The 18793-nt window shown below is 39.0% G+C and overlaps 1 protein-coding gene and 1 pseudogene across 4 annotated transcripts in view; one reads left to right on the forward strand and one right to left on the reverse strand.

Annotated features, from left to right (window-relative positions):
* Positions 1-18793, reverse strand: part of LDHC (lactate dehydrogenase C) — a 61548-nt gene that overhangs the window by 28830 nt on the left and 13925 nt on the right. For all 4 annotated transcript variants that reach the window (XM_021077690.1, NM_001195775.1, XM_021077678.1 and 1 more), the window contains 1 exon segment: positions 9957-10130. In XM_021077690.1, the coding sequence (XP_020933349.1) occupies positions 9957-10130 (174 nt within the window).
* LOC110259293 lies at positions 13750-14244 on the forward strand (annotated as a pseudogene).

Consider the following 18793-nt stretch of genomic DNA (forward strand, 5'->3'; position numbering starts at 1 on the left):
AAGGGACTTGTATCCAGTATACATAAAGAACTCTTACAATTCAATAATTAAAAGACAAAAGATCTAAGTTTTAAGTATGGGCATAACATTTGAACAGACTCTTCACAAAAGAAAATATACTAATAACAAATGAATACATGAAAAGATTCCAATATCTTTAATCATCAAGGGAATACAAATTAAAACCATAATGACATTAGAATGGCTAAAACTGAAAAGACCGACAACACCAAATGTTAGCAAGAATGTGGAACAATTACAATTAGAACAACCACTTTGAAAAACTGGTAGCTTCTGTTAGAGTTAAATAACCTATCTATTTTACTCAAGGTATTTACTCAGAGAAATAATGATACATATATCATGCAAACACTTGTTCACAACTGTCTAGAGCAGTTTTTATTCATAACAGCCAAAAACTGGAAATAACCTACATATCTGCAAATGGTGAATGGATGGATAAGAAAAAAAGTACTTAAAATGTATAAATAAAAGAATTACAAAAAGGAATAATTACTCTTCATCAATAAAAAGTAACAAATCACTGATATTCTCAACAATGTGGATGAATTCCCAAAAAAACATGCTGAGAGAAGCCAGACAGAAAAAACTACATTCAGGGAGAGTTACCTTCGTGGCATAGCAGAAATGAATCCAACTAGGAACCATGAGGTTGCAGGTTCTATCCCTGGCCTTACTCAGTTAAGGATCTGAAGTTGCTGTGAGCTGTGGTGTAGGTCACAGATGTGGCTCGGATCCTGCGTTGCTGTGGCTGTGGTGTAGGCTGGCAGCTGCAGCTCCAATTTGACCCCTAGCTGCCAGCAGCTGCAGCTCTGATTCGATCCCTAGCCTGGGAACCTCCATATGCCGCAGAAGCAGCCCTAAAAAGCAAAAAAAAAAAAAAAAAAAGATTACATTCAGTATGATTCCATTCATATAAAGTTCCAGAAAAGGGAGCCAGAGGCAGAACAAGGGATGGACTACAAAGGGGCACAAGAAAACTTGAGATAATGGAAAATTTCTAAATTTGATTTATGATTCATGGTAGTTTCATGGATGATTACATCATTCACTGTGGAATAATGGCAGCAACATGGCCCAATAAAAGATACCTCACTCACAGCTCCCACTTGACAACAATAATTTGACATCCATCCAAGACAAAAGTGCCTTTGTGGAAGCTGCTGGATCCAGCACCATACACCAAGGGACCCAAGAGGAGACTTGCCTAACTATGTGTCATGTAATAGGTATATAGACCTCAGTTCTGGCTTGGATCCTGCAAATTGCCCAAGGGTCTTTAGTCCCTCTCAGATGCAGTCTAGTAGCCCCTGTAGAACTATGTCTTAGACAACCTCCCACAGATAGGATAACCTTTGTGGAAGTCCAGGTTACCAGCAGAGAAGTTCTAGCACACCACTGGAACAAAAATATATATACAGTTTATCTTTACTGCATCATCCCTCCTCCAAGGTGGCACAGAGAGACCCCCTTTGGCCCATGATTTCTCCCATGGGAGAAAATGAGAGCATGTGAGCGAGCATCCAGCTTCCCAAGCTGTGTAGATCCTTGGCAAAAAAAAAAAAACTCATTTCTCTTTCACCCCATATAGAGAACTATGTCTTGAGGTGCATGACTGAAAGACTAGAAAAGGCTAGGAGAGTGGCAGATAGGACCCTCAGAGAGCATTAATGAAACATGGATCCTACTAATTGCATCATGGACTCCATCAAGAAGACCACTCATGAACTACTGGGGATGTCTTGTCCATAGATTTCCCCCAACTAACCTACAGACACCCTCAGTGTTCCACATACTTCACCCACACACATCTCCAACCTGTGGCTTGTTTTCTATGTGTGCAAGCTTTGGCAAATGGCTAATGATCACAGGCAGAAAGCCAGTCTAAATCTGTAGGTCAGGAAGAGACCACAAGCTTCATCTTTTATGAAGTTTGGGAGGGCACTATCCTTGGGAAAGCCTTCTTGGGAGGCTGTCAGCACCTGGCCTACTTCACCGAGGGTCAAAAGAAGGCATAGAGACTTAAGAATTCTGCCACAACTGGGAGTAAGTAACATGGACCAAGTACATACATAAAAGGTCTGAGAAAGCCTCAGAATCTTTAGCAGGGTTAACAGAAGATATTTCTCTCCTGAAGTTAGTTGGTAAAAACTGGATGAGATGACTACACTACTTCAAATGCAAAGAAAGCAACAAAACGCTTCAAGGAATGTGAAAAATTAAGGAAACATGACACTACCAAAGGATCACAATAATCTACTAACCAACCCCAAGAGACAGAGATCTATGATCAAATAAAGAATTCAAACTATCTGTTTTAAGGAAGCTAAATGAACAAGAAATTGCAGAAATATATAATGAAATCAAGAACATGAACAAAATGAGAAATTTAAGAGATAGAAATAATAAAAAAGAACCACACAAATTCTAGAACTGAAGAATACCATGATGAAATGAAAACTGCAATAGAGAGCATCAATATCTGAATGTATTAACAGAAGAAAGAATCTGTGATTTAGAAGACAGGACATTAGAAGTTACACGGTCAGAGGAGAACAAAGAAAAAAGAATGAAGAGTGAAAACACCTTGTATGATTTATGAAATTTCACTAAAATAAAAAAAATCTTCAAATTATTGGAGACCCAAGAGAAGAGAGGAAGAAGGAACAAAGAGTTAATTAATTACTTAAATTTAAAAGAATATTTCCTGTAAGGCCAAAAAAAAAAATTTCAGGGAATTTATCACCACTAGACCTGCCTTACAAAAAATAGTGAAAGGAATTCCTCAAGCTAATTAATTATAAAAAATTTCCATAGTTAATAGAGGATGCTAATTAGTAACATAAAAATATGAAAATATACAACACTCTGGGTAAAGATAAACATATAGTCAAATTCAGAATACTATAATACTGTAATATCATAGTATATTAGCCACTTAACTCTAATAAAAATTCAAAGGCCCAAAGTATTAAATATAATTTGTTAATGAATAGACAATATAAAAAGAGGTACTTTATGACATCAAAAACATAAAAGGAAGGAGTAAAAAGTTAGAGTTTTGGTGTGCAATAAAAGATAAGCTGTTTTCAGCATAAAATAGATGGTTATTCTATCAAATGTTTTATGTATGTCATATAGAAATTACAAAGTGAAAACCTACTGTATATAAACAAAAGATAAAGTAATCGAAGTACACTACCAAAGAAAATCATCAATTCACAAAGGAAGGCAGCAAAAGAGGAAGAAAGGAACAAGGAAACTATGAAACAGCCAGAAAACAATAATATGTCATTAATAAGTCCTAACCTATAGTAACTAATTACCAATAATTGCTCTAAATGTAAGTGGACTGAATTGTCCAGTCACAAGGCAAAGAGTGGCTGGACAGATTAAAGAAACACAACCCAACTACATGCTACTTACAAGAAACTCACTTCAGCTCTAAGGACACAAAGAGGTTCAAAGTGAAGGGATAAAAAAGATATCCCACACAGGTGGAAAAAAGACAGCAGGGGTAGCTATATTTATATCAGACAAAACAGACTTTATGCAAAAAAACTAAAAAGATACAAAGAAGATCTTCTTATCATTATAAGGGGTCAACTCATCAAGAAGCTATATTTATTGTTAATATATATGCACCCAACATTACAGCACTGAAATATATTAAGCAAATACTAATAGACATGAAGGTGAAATAGATAATAAAATAATAGCAGGGGATTTCAATATCACCACTTTCAACAATGGATAGATTATCCAGACAGGGAATCAATAAGGAAATATTGGACTCAAACTATACTTTAGGCCAAATACAGTCTATCCAATTGCAGCAGAATACACATTCTTCTCAAGTGCATATGGAACATTCTACAGTATAGATAATATGACAATTCACAGAATAAGCAAATTTTAAAATATTAATATCATACCAAGTATCTTTTCCAAACACAATGTTATAAAACTAGAAATTAACAGACAAAACTGGAGATTGGGAGAAGATGGCAGCATAGAAGGACTTAAGCTCATCTTCTCTCACGAAAACACAAAAATTACAAGTAATCGCTGAACAACCATCAATAAAATAGACTGGAAACTACCAAAAAAGATATCCTACACCCAAAGACAAAGAAGCGGCCACATCAAGATGGTAGGAGGGGCACTTTCACAATATAAGCAATCCCATACTTGCCAGGTGGGCAACCTGCAGACTGGAAAATAACTGTATCACAGAGGCTCTCCCACAGAAGTAAGAGTTCCAGACCTTACATCAGGTTCCCCAGCCCAGGGGTCTGACATTGGGCGTAGGAGTCCCTAGAACATTTGGCATTGAAGGCTAGCAGGGCGTGTGCACAGGAGCGCCACAGGACTGAGGAAAACAGAGACTCCACTCTTGGAAGGCACACACAGGGTTTCATGTGCACTGATTCCAGGGCAAAACAGGGACACCACAAGAATCTGGGTCAGACCTACCTGTGGGTCTTGGAAGGTGTCCTGGGAAAGCAAGGGGTGGCTGTGGCTCTTTGTGGGGGCAGGACATTGGAGACAGAGGTCCTGGGAATATTCATCATCATGAGGTCCCCTGGAGGCTGCCATTTTGGAAAAATCTGGCACCAGCCATCAGGGCTGAGAAGCCCCAGGCCAGACAACAAACAGGGTGGGAACATAGCCCCACCCATCACAAAGAGACTACCTAAAGTCATCCTCCAATCACACTCACAGGCAAAGCCCCACTTACCAGAGGGACAAGTGGCTCCACCTACCAGTGGGCGGACACCAGTCCCTCCCATCAGGAAGCCTGTAACAAGCCCCTGTATCAACTTCTCCCACAAGGGGGCAGACATCAGAAGCAAGAAAGGCTAGTACCCTCTCGCCTGCAAAAAGGAGACCAGACAAAAGCTATACAAAATGAAAAGGCACAGGAATATAATCCAGATTAGAGAACAACACAAAATCCCAGAAAAAGAGCTAAGTGAACTGAAGATTAGCCACTTCCATGAAAGAGACTTTAGAACAATGATAGTAAAGATGATCTAAGATCCTGGAAAAAAACAGAAGGAAGCATTGATAAATTAGAAGAAATGTTGAACAAAGAAATAGAAGATTTAAAGCTTAAACAACAGAGATCCAAAATTCAAAAACCTAAATAACAGGACAAAACTGGAAAATTCACAAACATGTGGAAATTAAACAACACACTCCTAAACAACCAGATTCAAAGAGGAAATCAAAAGGGAAATTTTAAAATATCTTCAGGGAGTTCCTACCATGACTCAGCCAAAACGAATCTAACAAGTATCCATGAGGACACAGGTTTGATCCCTGGCCTTGCTCAGTGGGTTCTTGTTCCAGCCTTGCCTCGATTTGTGGTATACGTTGCAGATGTGGCTTGGATCTGGCATTGCTGTGGTTTAGGTCAGCAGCTACAGCTCTGATTCAACCCCTAGCCTGGGAATCTCCATATGTCATGGGTGCAGCCCTGAAAAGACAAATGAAAATGCGAAAACAACACATCAAAACTTACTGGATGAAGCAGAAGTTGTTCTTAGAGGGAAGTTTATATAGCATTAAATGTCTACATTAAGAAAAAAGAGGAGGTCCCCAGGGGCTTAGCAGGTTAAGGATCCAGCTAGTTGTGACTGCTGTAGTGCAGGTTCAATCCCTGGCTCTGGAACTTCTGCATGCCCCAGTGTGGCCAAAAACAAAAAATAAGAAAGAAAAAAGAGCACAACACTGTAAATCAACTGTTCTCTAATAAAAATTAAAAAAAAAAAAAAGAAAAAAGAAAGACATCAAATAAACAATCCCAAGGAGCCAGTAATAGAAAAACTAAGTCCATGCAATTCCCTTGTGGCACAGTAGGTTAAGGATCTGGCATTGTCACTGCAATGCCTTGGGTCATTGCTGTCCTGCAGGTTTGATCCCTAGCCTGGGGTCTTCCATGTGTCATAGGCATGGCCAAACAAAACAAAACTAAGTCCAGAGTTAGCAGAGGAAGGAAATAACAAAGATCAGAGTGGAAATAAATTAAATAGACTGAAAATACAATAGAAAAGATCAACAAAATTAAGAGCTGGTTTTTTGAAAAGATATAATTGACAAACCTTTACACTATGGAAAAAAGAGAAGAATCAAACAAAAGAAATCAGAAATGAAAGAAGAGGAGTTTCTACCGTGGTGCACTGGGTTAAGGATCCAGCATTGTTACTGCAGTGGCTCAGGTCACTGTTGTGGTGAGGGTTTGATCCCTGGGAATTCCCACATGTCATGGGTGTGGCCAAAAAAAAACCCAAAAAAACAAAAGAAGAGACCTTACATCTGATACCACAAAAATACAAAGGATCATAAGAGATTACTATGAACAATTATACGCCAACAAATTGGATAATCTAGAAGAAACAGTTAAATTCCTAAAAACATAAACTTATCAACACTAAACAATGAAGAAATAGAACAAATGAACCTACTGATAATGAGTATGGAGATTGACTCAGTAATCAAAATTCTCACAACAGGAGTTCCCGTCGTGGCGCAGTGGTTAACGAATCCGACTAGGAACCATGAGGTTGCGGGTTCGGTCCCTGCCCTTGCTCAGTGGGTTAACGATCTGGCGTTGCCGTGAGCTGTGGTGTAGGTTGCAGACATGACTCGGATCCCGCGTTGCTGTGACTCTGGCGTAGGCCGGTGGCTACAGCTCCGATTCAACCCCTAGCCTGGGAACCTCCATATGCCGCGGGAGCGGCCCAAGAAATAGCAACAATAACAACAACAACAACAACAAAAAAGACAAAAGACAAAAAAAAAAAAAAAATTCTCCCAACAAATAAAAGTGCAGGGCCAGATGGCTGTGCTGGTGAATTCTACCAAACACTTAAAGAATTAACACCGATCCTTCTCAAACTCCTCCTGAAAAATGAAGAGTAGAGAACACTCCCAAACTCATGAGACCAGCATTGTTCTATACCAAAGCCAGATAAGGCTGCTACAGGAAAACTACAGGCCAATTTCCATGATGAATACAGATGCAAAATTTCTCAACAAAATCTCAGCAAACCAAATTCAATAATATTTTAGAAAGATCATATATAATGATTAAGTGGGATTTACCCCTAGGATACAAGGGTGGTTTAATGTATGCAAATAAATAAAAATATACACATTAGTAGAATAAAAACAAAAATGATATCACGGTAGATGCAAAATATCTTTTCAAGTCAATATAATATTAACAACATGGGTAGAGAACGAATGTACCTCAATATCTTTTCAATATCTTACCAAAATATCTTTTCAAGTCAATATAATATTAACAACATGGGTAGAGAACGAATGTACCTCAACATAATAAAAGCCATATATAACAAGCCCATGACCAACATCATACTCAAAGGTGAAAACCTGAAAGCTGTTCCTCTAAGATTAAGAAAAAAATAAGTGTGCCCATTCTCATCACTCCTATTCAACACAGTATTTGAAAGTCCTAGCCAGTGTAATGAGGCAGGAAAAAGAATGAAAAGGTATCCAAATTTGAATGAAAGAAGTAAAACTGTCTCTGTTTACAGATGATATGACCTTATTTACAGAAAATCATAAAGATTTCACCTAAAACAATTAGAATCAATGAATTCAGTAAAGTTTCAGGGTAAAAAATATAGAAATCAGTTGTGTTTCAGTATGCTAACAACAAATTACCTGAAAAACAAATAAAGAAAACACTCCCATTCATAATAGTGTCAAAAACAATACAAAATACTTAGGAATAAATCTAACCAGAGCTGAAGGGTCTACACACTGATAAACTTTGATGCAAAAAAATTGGAGAATACACAAATAAATGGAAAAACACTCCCATGGTTCATGGACTGGAAGAATTAATATTATTAAAATGTTTGCAGAATTCCCGTCACAGCTCAGTGGTTAACGAATCCGACTAGGAACCATGAGGTTGCGGGTTCCATCTTTGGCCTTGCTCAGTGGGTTGGGTACCCAGCGTTGCCATGAGCTGTGGTGTAGGTCGAAGACGTGGCTTGGATACCACATTGCTGTGGCTGTGGCATAGGCCGGCAGCTATAGCTCCAATTAGACCCTTAGCCTGGGAATCTCCATATGCCGCGGGTGCAGCCCTAGAAAATACAAAAAATAAATAAAATAAAATAAATTGCATTGAATCTATAGAAGGCTTTGATTAGTGCTAACTTTTTTTTTTTTTTTTTTTTTTTTTTGTCTTTTGCCATTACTAGGGCTGCTCCTGCAGCATATGGAGGTTCCCAGGCTAGGGGCCAAATCAGAGCTGTAGCCGCCGGCCTACACCAGAGTCACAGCAACGCGGGATCTAAGCCGTGTCTACAACCTACACCACAGCTCACGGCAACGCTAGATCCTTAACCCACTGAGCAAAGCCAGGGATCGAACTCGCAACCTCATGGTTCCTAGTTGGATTCATTAACCACTGAGCCACGACGGTAACTCCCCAAAAGTTGGTCTTTTCAATAAAAGGTGTTGGAAAACTGGATAATCACATGCAAAGGAGTGAAATTGGACCCCTATTTTACACCATTCACAAAAATTATCTCAAAATGGATTAAAGCTGTAAACATAAACCTGAAACCGTAAAACTCCTAGAAAAAAAACACAGGGAGAAAAGCCTTTGACATTGATCTTGGCAAAGATTTTTTGGATATGACACCAAAAGCAGAAGCAACAAAAAAGTAAAATAAATAAGTGGCACTATATCAAACTAAAAACTTCTGTACAGAAAAAAAGTCAAAAAAATGAAAAGGCAATCTACAGAATGGGAGGAAATATGTGCAAACCATGTGTCTTATCAGGGGTTAATACACAAAACATCTAAGAACTCATACAACTCAGTATCCAAAAAAAAAAAAAAGTCCTATTTAAAAATGAGCAGAGGAACTGAATAGACATTTTCCCAAAGAAGACAAATGACCAACAGGTGCATTAAAAAAAAAAAAAAAGCTCAACATCACTAATCATCTGGGAAACGCACATGAAAATCACAATTAGATATCACCTGACACCTGTTAGAATGGCTATCACCAAGAGGACACATGCTGGTGAGGATGTGTAGAAAAAGGAACTCTTGTGCATTGCCTGTGGGAATGTAAACTGGTAAAGCCACTATGGAAACAGTAAAACTAGAACCACCATATGATATAGCAATCCCACTTCTGGGTATATATCCAAAAGAAATGGAATAAGTATCTCAAAGAGATACCAGCACTCCCATATTCATTTCAGCTTTATTCATACTAGCCAAGAAATGGAAACAACCTAAGTGTCCATCTACAGATATATAAGAAAATGTGGTATTTACATGAAAAATGAAATATTCAGCTATAAGAAAGAAGGAAATCTTGCCATTTGTAACACAAATGGCATTTAAAGGTATGCTAAGTGAAATATGTCTGACAGAAAAAATACTATATGATGTCACTGATATGTGTAATCCATAAAAGCTGAACTCAGAAAGGGAGCGTAGAATGGTGGTTGCCAGAGACAAAGAGACAAATGGGGACATGTTGGTCAAACTTCCTGCTATCAGATGAATAAGTTCTGAGGATCTAATGTAAGAGCACATTGACCATAGTTAACAATACTATATTATATTCTTGAAAGTTTCTAGGAGAGAAAATCTTAAATGTTCTTACGAAAAAGAAATGGAAATTATACGAGGTGTTGAAGATGTTAACTAACCCTAATCATTCTGCAATATGTAAGTGTACCAAATCTTCATGTTGTACACATTAAACATACATGTTTTATATCAATTAAATCTCAATAATGCTGGAAAAAAACAAAACCAGATACTTTGGATGGGTGCAGTTTATTGTCATAAATTTACCTAAGTGACATTTTTTTAAGAATGGTAGTAGACCATTTCTATGCAGTTAAAAGCAGTAGAAAGGACTTACCCGGATTTGAAACAATAAGCATCTTACAGTCAGGACTATGTTGGACTATGGTAGGAATGATTGATTTCATGATATTCACATTACGCTGGACCAGGGCAAGGCGACTTTCTCCCTCCTGCTGCCGTGCACCTGCTGTGACAATAACTAATTTGGAGTTTGCAGATACACTGTAATCTAAAGAAGGAAACAAAAGAAAATATTTGGATCAAGATTGCCATAATCAGGAGTTTCCATTGTGGCTCAGCAGAAAAGAATCCGACTAGTATCCATGAGGGTGCAGATTGATCCCTGGCCTCGTTCAGTGATCTGGCGTTGCCATGAGCTATGGTGTAGGTCTCAGTCATGGCTCGGATCCCACATCGCTGTGGCTGCGGTGTAGGCTGGCAGCTGTAGCTGTAATTCAACCCCTACCCTGGGAACTTCCACATGCCCTGGGTGTGGCCCCAAAAACCAAAAAAAAAAAAAAAAAAAAAAAAAAAAAAAAAAAAGATTGCCATAATCACTGCTTTAATTCTTCAAAAATCTATTGTATTACAGGGAGGTTCCACCGTGGCTCAGTGATAACGAATCCGACTAGTATCCATGAGGACGTGGGTTCAAGGGTAGGGGTTCAATCCCTGGCCTTGCTGTGGGTTTAAGGATCCGGTATTGCCATGAGCTGCAGTGTAGGGCATAGACTCAGCTCAGATGTGGCAGTTGTTGTGGCTGTGGTATAGGCCAGCAGCTACAGCTATGATTCTACCCCTAGCCTGGGAATTTCCATATACCAGGGGTGCGGCCCTAAAAAAGCAAAAAAAACAAAAACAAAAACAAACCAAAACCTATCGTATGACAGTGGTATTACTCAGATAACTGACACTACATTATAAATTAACTACATGCCAATAAAAATTTTTAAAAATAAAGTACTCATCTACTTTCATGTCTGGCATATGCAGAGAAACAAATATTCCATAACAGTAATGTTATCTTGTATAACCTGAAGGAAAAGAAATCTTGATACTATGATTTACCAATGTTCACATGGCTTTAAAAAAAATAATAACAGAAACTAGGATCCCTTTTAACCCACATTCTCATCTACAATTAAGGACTGAGGTAATGCAAGTCAGATTCTTAGAAATACTATATGAATCAGAAGCTAGAACTCTGAAAATTTATGTGTGTTTGAGGATTCAAAGAGTGAGCATGTATTTACCTACAATTATTAACAGGGGCTGTATTTGATATCATAAACAAGTTCTTGATTCACACAAGAAAATTAATTACCTTCTAAATCTGATGACCAGTTTTGTAAAATGTTTTACCTATTAAAACCAATGACAATGCATTACAATGATCACTATCCTCTAGTGGACTTCTAAAAAAGTATTATATACTTAGAAGTTACTTTCTTTTTCTTTCTTTTCTTTTCTTTTTTTTTTTTTTTTTTTTTTTTTTTTTGTCTTTTGAGGGCCACACCCGCAGCATATGGAGGTTCCCAGGCTAGGGGTCTAATCAGAGCTATAGCTGCTGGCCTACACCATAGCCACAGCAATGCAAGATCCAAGGCGTGTGTACAACTTACACCACAGCTCACAGCAATGCCGGATCCTTAACTCGCTGAGTGGGGCCAGAGATCAAACCTCCATCCTCATGGATCCTTATCAGATTCATTTCCACTGAGCCACGATGGGAACTCCCAAAAGCTATTTTCTATTTAAAAATTCTTTCCACAAATAAACCAATGGGACCTAATTAAACTCAAAAGCTTTTGTACAGCAAAGGAAACCATTAAAAAAAACAAAATGGGAATGGGAGAAAATCTTTGCCAACGGTGCAACAGACAACGGCCTAATCGCCAAAATATACAACTCATTCAACTCAACAACAACAACAAAAAAGACCCAAGTGAAAAATTGTCAGAAGACCTAAATCGATATTTCTCCAAAGAAGACATATGGATGGGAAATAGCCATATGAAAAAATGCTCATTATCACTAATTATTAGAGAAATGCAAGTCAAAACTACAGTGAGGTACCACCTCAGGCAGGTCAGAATGGCCATCATTAACAAATCAACAATAACAAATGCTGAAGTGGGTGTGGAGAAAAAAGTACCCTCCTCCACTGCTGGTGGGAGTGTAAATTGGTACAACCACTATGGAAAACAGTATGAAGGCACCTCAGAAAACTAGATGTAAAACTACCATATGATCCAGCAATCCTACTTCTGGGCATATATCTGGACAAAACTTTCATTGAAAAAGATACGTGCACCCTTATGTTCACAGCAGCACTATTCACAACAGCCAAGAAATGGAAAAAACCTAAATGTCCATCAACAGATGAATGGATTAAGAAGATGTTGTACACGGAGTTCCCAACATGGCTCAGCAGAAACAATCTGATTAGCATCCATGAGGACACAGGTTTGAACCCTGGCCTCCATCAGTGGATTAAGGATCTGGCATTGCCATGAGCTGTGGTGCAGGCTGCAGATGTGGCTTGGATCCCGCGTGGCTGCGGCTGTGGTATAGGCCAGTGGCTACAGCTCTGGTTCAACCCCTAGCCTAGGAAGCTCCGTATGCCATGGGTGAAGCCCTAAAAAGACCAAAAAAAAAAAAAAAAAAAAGATGTGGTACGTATATACAATGGAACATTACTCAGCCATAAAAAAACATAAACTAGGAGTTCCCGTCATGGCGCAGTGGTTAACGAATCCAACTAGGAACCATGAGGTTGAGGGTTCAGTCCCTGCCCTTGCTCAGTGGGTTAAGGATCCAGCGTTGCCATGAGCTGTGGTGTAGGTTGCAGACGTGGCTCAGATCCCACGTTGCTATGGCTCTGGCGTAGGCTGGCAGCTACAGCTCCGATTAGACTCCTAGCCTGGGAACCTCCATATGCCGCGGGAGCAGCCCAAGAAATGGCAAAAAGACAAAAAAAAAAAATAATAAAATAAAATAATGCCATTTGCAGCAATATGGATAGAAACAGAGACTCTCATACTAAGTGAAATAAGCCAGAAAGAAAAAGACAAATACCATACAATATCACTTATTTGTAGAATCTACAATATGGAATGGATGATCCTATCTTTAAAAAAAAAAAAAAAACAGAAACAGATCATGGCCAGGAGAGCAGACTTGGGTTTCCGAAGGGTGAAAGGGGAGGGAATGGAATGCATGGGCATTTGGGGGGTTTTTTGGATGCAAACTGTTACATTTGGAATTGATGTGCAATGAGACCCTACTGTACAGCACAGGGAAATGTGTGTGATTGAGTCACTTTGCTGTACAACAGAACCTGACAAAACACTAAAAATCGACTATAATAATAATGAAAAAAATTTAAATTAAAAAAATAAATTCTTCCCTATTCTGAGGTCATAAAGATATTCTACATTATCTTCTAAACAGAAGCTCTGAAGTTTTGCCTTTCACATTTTGGTCTTTAACCAATTTGGAATTAATTTTTGTTTGTGTTTTAAGGAAAGGGTTCAATTTTATTTCTTTCCATAAAAATAACCATTACCCAGAGTTTCCATCATGGCTCAGTGGTTAACAAACCCGGCTAGTATCCATAAGGACACGGGTTTGATCCCTGGCCTCGCTCAGTTCAGGATATAGCATTGCCATGAGCTGTGGTATAGGTCACAGGTGCAGCTCGGATCCTGAGTAGCTGTGGCTGTGGTATAGGCTGGCAGCTACAGCTCTGATTCGACCCCTAGCCTGGGAATCTCCATATGCCACGAGTGCAGCCCTTAAAAAACAAAAAAACAAAAAAACAAAAAATAAATATTAACCATCCGCACAAGAAAAATTATAAATCTGCAAATTTCCCATCTATCTACAATATGATCAGTTTTAGACAACAATCTTTTACCTCAACACTTAATGTAGCTTTGTAATAAGTTTTGATATCTGGTAAAGCAAATTTTCACCACCTTGTTCTTTTTAAAGAGTCTTATTAACTGTGCAGCTCTGGCTATGCCATGGTGAAGCTGAGCGAAGACGCCAAGCAGACACAGCAGCTCTTCAAGGGTGGCCACTTTGCCATCCACTGGGGCTTTGCTCCTCCAAAGATTTATCTGGGATTTAAGGAGAGTGCACATCCTGGAATGTCTGAACTGTTTTGAATATACTTTGGGGACAAAAGACTATTTGGTCATCTGAATTTGGAAGCAGTCAATGGGCAGGAAGAACATGGAAGGTGAGCAGTCTAGCTGTAATAAGAGAACATCATTCAGACATTTACCGTTGGGTGCCACAACATTCTCACTACACAGTTGCATCTGTGGCAGAGTATAACCTCTACTGACTTATTTATAATGGACCATATCAAAATAACTATTTTTGGAGTTTCCATCATCGCTCAGAAGAAACAGATCTGACTAGTATTCATGAGAATACAGATTCAATCCTTGGCCTTGCTCAGGGGGTTAAGGATCTGGTGTTGCCGTGAGCTGTGAGACAGTTCACAGATGCAGCTCAGATCTGGTGTTGCTGTGGCTGTGGCATGGGCCGGCAGCTATAGCTATGATTCAACTCCTAGCTTGCGAACCTCCATATGGCATGGGTGCGGCCCAAAAAAGACAAAAAAAAAATTTTAATAAGATTTAAAGAAAGTGTCTGGTCTATTATCAGATCTTTGAATTTCCGAATGAATTTTAGAGTTAGTTTAATATGCACAACAAAAACAACAAAACCAGGTGGGTTTTTGACTATGACTGTATATAATCTCTGATGAATATGAGAAGAATGGACATCTTATGACATTGAGGCTTCTATGAACAAGGCATATCTCTTCATTTATTTAGATATTTAAAATCTTCCAATGAAGCTGTATTAAATTTCTGTATAAAAGCTCTTATAGGAGTTCCCGTCGTGGTGCAGAGGAAACGAATCTGACTAGGAACCATGAGGTTGTGGGTTCCATCCCTGGCCTTGCTCAGTGGGTTAAGGATCTGGCGTTGCCGTGAGCTATGGTGTAGTTCACAGATGTGGCTCGGATCCCAAGCTGCTGTGGCTGTGGTGTAGGCCGGCAGCTGTGGCTCTGATTTGACCCCTAGCCTGGGAACCTCCATATGCCACGGGTGAAGCCCTAAAAAGCAAGGGGGAAGAAAAAAAAAAAGCTCTTATATATGTATTTTTAGAATTTTTCCTAGGTACTGCCTATTTTTGATAACATAAATAACAGCTTTAAAATTTTTGCCTGTTTTTGATTTTTTTTTTTTTTTTTTTTTTTTTTTTTTTTTTTTGGTCCTTCTAGGGCTGCACCTGTGGCATATGGAGGTTCCCAGGCTAGGGGTCAAATTGGAGCTGCTGCTACCAGCCTACACCATAGCCAGAGTGCCAGATCTGAGCTGTCTCTCTGACCTATACCACAGCTCATAGCAACACCAGATCCTTAATCCAATGAGTGAGGCCAGGGATCAAACCCGCAACCTCATGGTTCCCAGTCAGATTCGTTAACCACTTAGCCACAACGGGAACTCCTTGAATAGATTTTTAATAATTTTGTAGAGTTCCTGTTGTGGCTCAGGGTTAACAAACTCGACTAGTAACCATGAGGATACAAGTTCAATCCCTGGCCTCACTCACTGGGTTAAGGATCTGGTGTTGCTATGAGCTGTGGTATAGGTCAAAGACACAACTTGGATCTGGCACTGTGGCTGTGGTGTAGGCTGGCAGCTGCAACTCCAATTTGACCCCTAGCCTGAGAACATCCATATGCCACAGGTGTGGCCCTAAAAAGCAAAATTAATTAATTAGTGTTTGGCATCCTTGCTAAACACTTACTTAGTTCTACATATTGTCCCTCTTCTTGACTTTGTTTTTCTTTATCTTCTTTTTGATTCACCAGGTATGTTTTTATAATTTTACTTCTTCTCTTCACTAATTTGGAAGTTACACAAATTCCATTATTAAAGGTCACAGGGAGTTCCTGTTGTGGCTCAGTGAAAATGAACCCGACTAGTGTCCATGAGGATTTGGGTTCGATGCTTGGCCCACTCCATGGGTTAAGGATATAGCGTTGCCATGAACTGTGATGTAAGTTACAGATGTGGTTCAGATCCTGTGTTGCTGTGGCTGCGGTGTAGGCCGGCAGCCGACTGTAGCTCCAATTCGACCCCTAGCCTGGGGACTTCCACATGCCACAGGTGTGGCCCCAAAAAGCAAAAAAAAAAAAAAAAAAAAAAAAAAAAAAAGTTACAACATGCATATTCAACCCCATCAAAGCCCCAATTCAATCATCACCTTTCCCTCTTCCCTAATGATTGGGAAACTTGGAACACTAATTCATTCACCACTATTACCTCTGACCCCCAGATTTATATGATATATTTAAAAAATTTTTTAACCCCATAAGACTATATATATATATATATATATATATATATATTTTTTTTTTTTTTTTTTTTTGTCTTTTTGCGTTTTCTTGAGCTGCTCCCATGGCATAAGGAGGTTCCCAGGCTAGGGGTCTAATCGGAGCTGTAGCCACCGGCCTACGCCAGAGCCACAGCAATGTGGGATCCCAGGCTAGGGGTCTAATCGGAACTGTAGCCACCAGCCTACGCCAGAGCCACAGCAATGTGGGATCCGAGCTCACGGCAATGCCAGATCCTTAACCCAATGAGCAAGGCCAGGTATCGAACCTGCAACCTCATGGTTCCTAGTCCGATTCGTTAACCACTGTGCCACAATGGGAACTTCAAAACACATAATCTTATAAAACTGGTGTTTATTTAGATTTGTCCTTATTTTTACCCTTTTCTATGTTCTTCATCTTTTTCTTGAATCTCAGGCTTTATATTTGAGATTCCTTTTTTTTTGCCTTTAATATAGTTTAAAATATAGTTTGAATTTCCATTAGTGAGGGTCTGACAGTAATTATCTTAGTCTTTTGTCTGAAAATGTCTTTATTTCACCCTTATTCCTCAAAGATATTTTTACTGAGATCCTAGATTTACATTTTCTCTCTCTCAGCACATTATCATTCCACTGCCTTTACGTTTCACTGGTGTTATTGATGAGTCAGTCTGTTACCCTCTCCATTTTCCTGCAGGTAATTTGTCTTCTGATAATTTTTTGTTCTCTTTGCCTTTAATCTTCTCTAATTTCACAAGAATATGTCTAGGTAGGGATATTATATTTATTCCTCTTGGGATTATTTGGCTTGAATCTCTGGGTTGTTTTTCATCAGTTCTCTAAAATGCTCAATCAAAATCCCTTCAAATATTTCCTCTGCCCAACTCACTTTTTTTTTTCAGGGCCACACCCATGGCACACAGAAGTTTCCAGGCTAAGGGTCAAATCAGAGCTGCAGCTGCCAGCCTAAGACACAGACATAGCAAAGCCACATCTGTCATCTACACCACAGGCTGGATACTTAACCCACTAAAGCCAGGGATTGAGCCCATATCCTCATGGATACCAGTCAGATTTGTTACCACTGAGCCACAGTAGGAACTCCTCACTCACTTTTCTAATTACATATTCTTTACATTTTCATTCTATCCTCCATGATTCCTAACCAGTCATATTTTCCACTTCTTGCTGTCTTCTGGGTTATTGCCTTAGACTTACCACTTCTCTTTTAAAATGTGTCTGCTCTGTTTTTAAACCTATTAATTGGGTTTTCATTTCATTTGGTTATTTCTAAAAATCTGCTCTTTTTCTTGTTGTTTCCTGTTTCATACTGATATTTTCAAGTTTGTGCCTTATTTCTTTTTTTTTTTTTCTTTTTTTTAGGGCCGAACCCACAGCAGATGGAGGTTCCCAGGATAGGGGTCAAATCGGAGCTATAGCCACCAGCCACAGCCACAGCCACAGCCACGCAGAATCCAAACCGTGTCTGATAACTATACCATAGCTCATGGCAAGACTGGATTCTTAACCCACTGAGCAAGGCCAGGGATCAAACCTGCAACCCCTGTGCCTTATTTCTTTAAATAATAATAGTTACTTTATAATTTGTGTTTGATAATTTCATTATTTGAAATCTAATTTGGACTTTTCTAATACACCTGCTGGTTCTTGCTCATGTATTTTCCCATACATGATTTAATTATTCCAACTGTGAGATGTTTATTTTTCTTGCACTTTTATTTGGGGAAGTACTTTGAGGTCTTAAATAAAGTGTGTTTTCTCCAGAGACTATCTTAAGATTACTCAATATTTTTGGAATTCAATTAAGGGCTACCTTCTGGCTCCAAATGCTTAGCAGCCCCTCCCCCCTTTTACGAAATCAGAAGACACTCAATTTTACTTGAAGTTCCCAGAGGTAGGAAGAAAGGAATTATTTCCAGGTCATCCTTGCATTAAGGAATTGGCAAACTAAGGCCAGCAAGCCAAATATGGTCTAATACTTGTTTTTGTAAATAAAGTTTCATTGAAACATAGCCACAACCACTTGCTTACGTATTGTCAATGTCTGCTTTTGTACAATAGCAGAGCTGCATAGTTTTGACAAAGACTGTGCACCCCACAAAGCCCAAAATATTTACTATGTGAACCTTTACAGAAGAAGTTTACTGACCACTGGTGTAGTCCAATAGGGGTCCAGCTTTACGGGGTTATTTTCTACACAATTCCCCAAATTAGGCTCTGTCTCCAGTCTGGCAAGTCCTGCGAGACAGTGAAAACCAAAATTCAAGTTCACTAGGGAATTCCTTTGTGGCACAATGGTTAAGGATCCAGTGCTGGCTCAGGTCACTGCTATGGCACTGGTTGGATCACCAACCCAAGAACTTCCACATGCCTCAGGCGTGGCCAAAATAAACAAACAGAAAAACATAAAAAACAAAAAAATTCAAGTTCACTAGGTTTGGCTAATGCTAATTGGTGAAAAAAACA

The sequence above is a fragment of the Sus scrofa genome, chromosome 2 (genome assembly GCF_000003025.6).
Source record: "Sus scrofa isolate TJ Tabasco breed Duroc chromosome 2, Sscrofa11.1, whole genome shotgun sequence".
Classification (NCBI taxonomy): Eukaryota; Metazoa; Chordata; class Mammalia; order Artiodactyla; family Suidae; genus Sus; species Sus scrofa.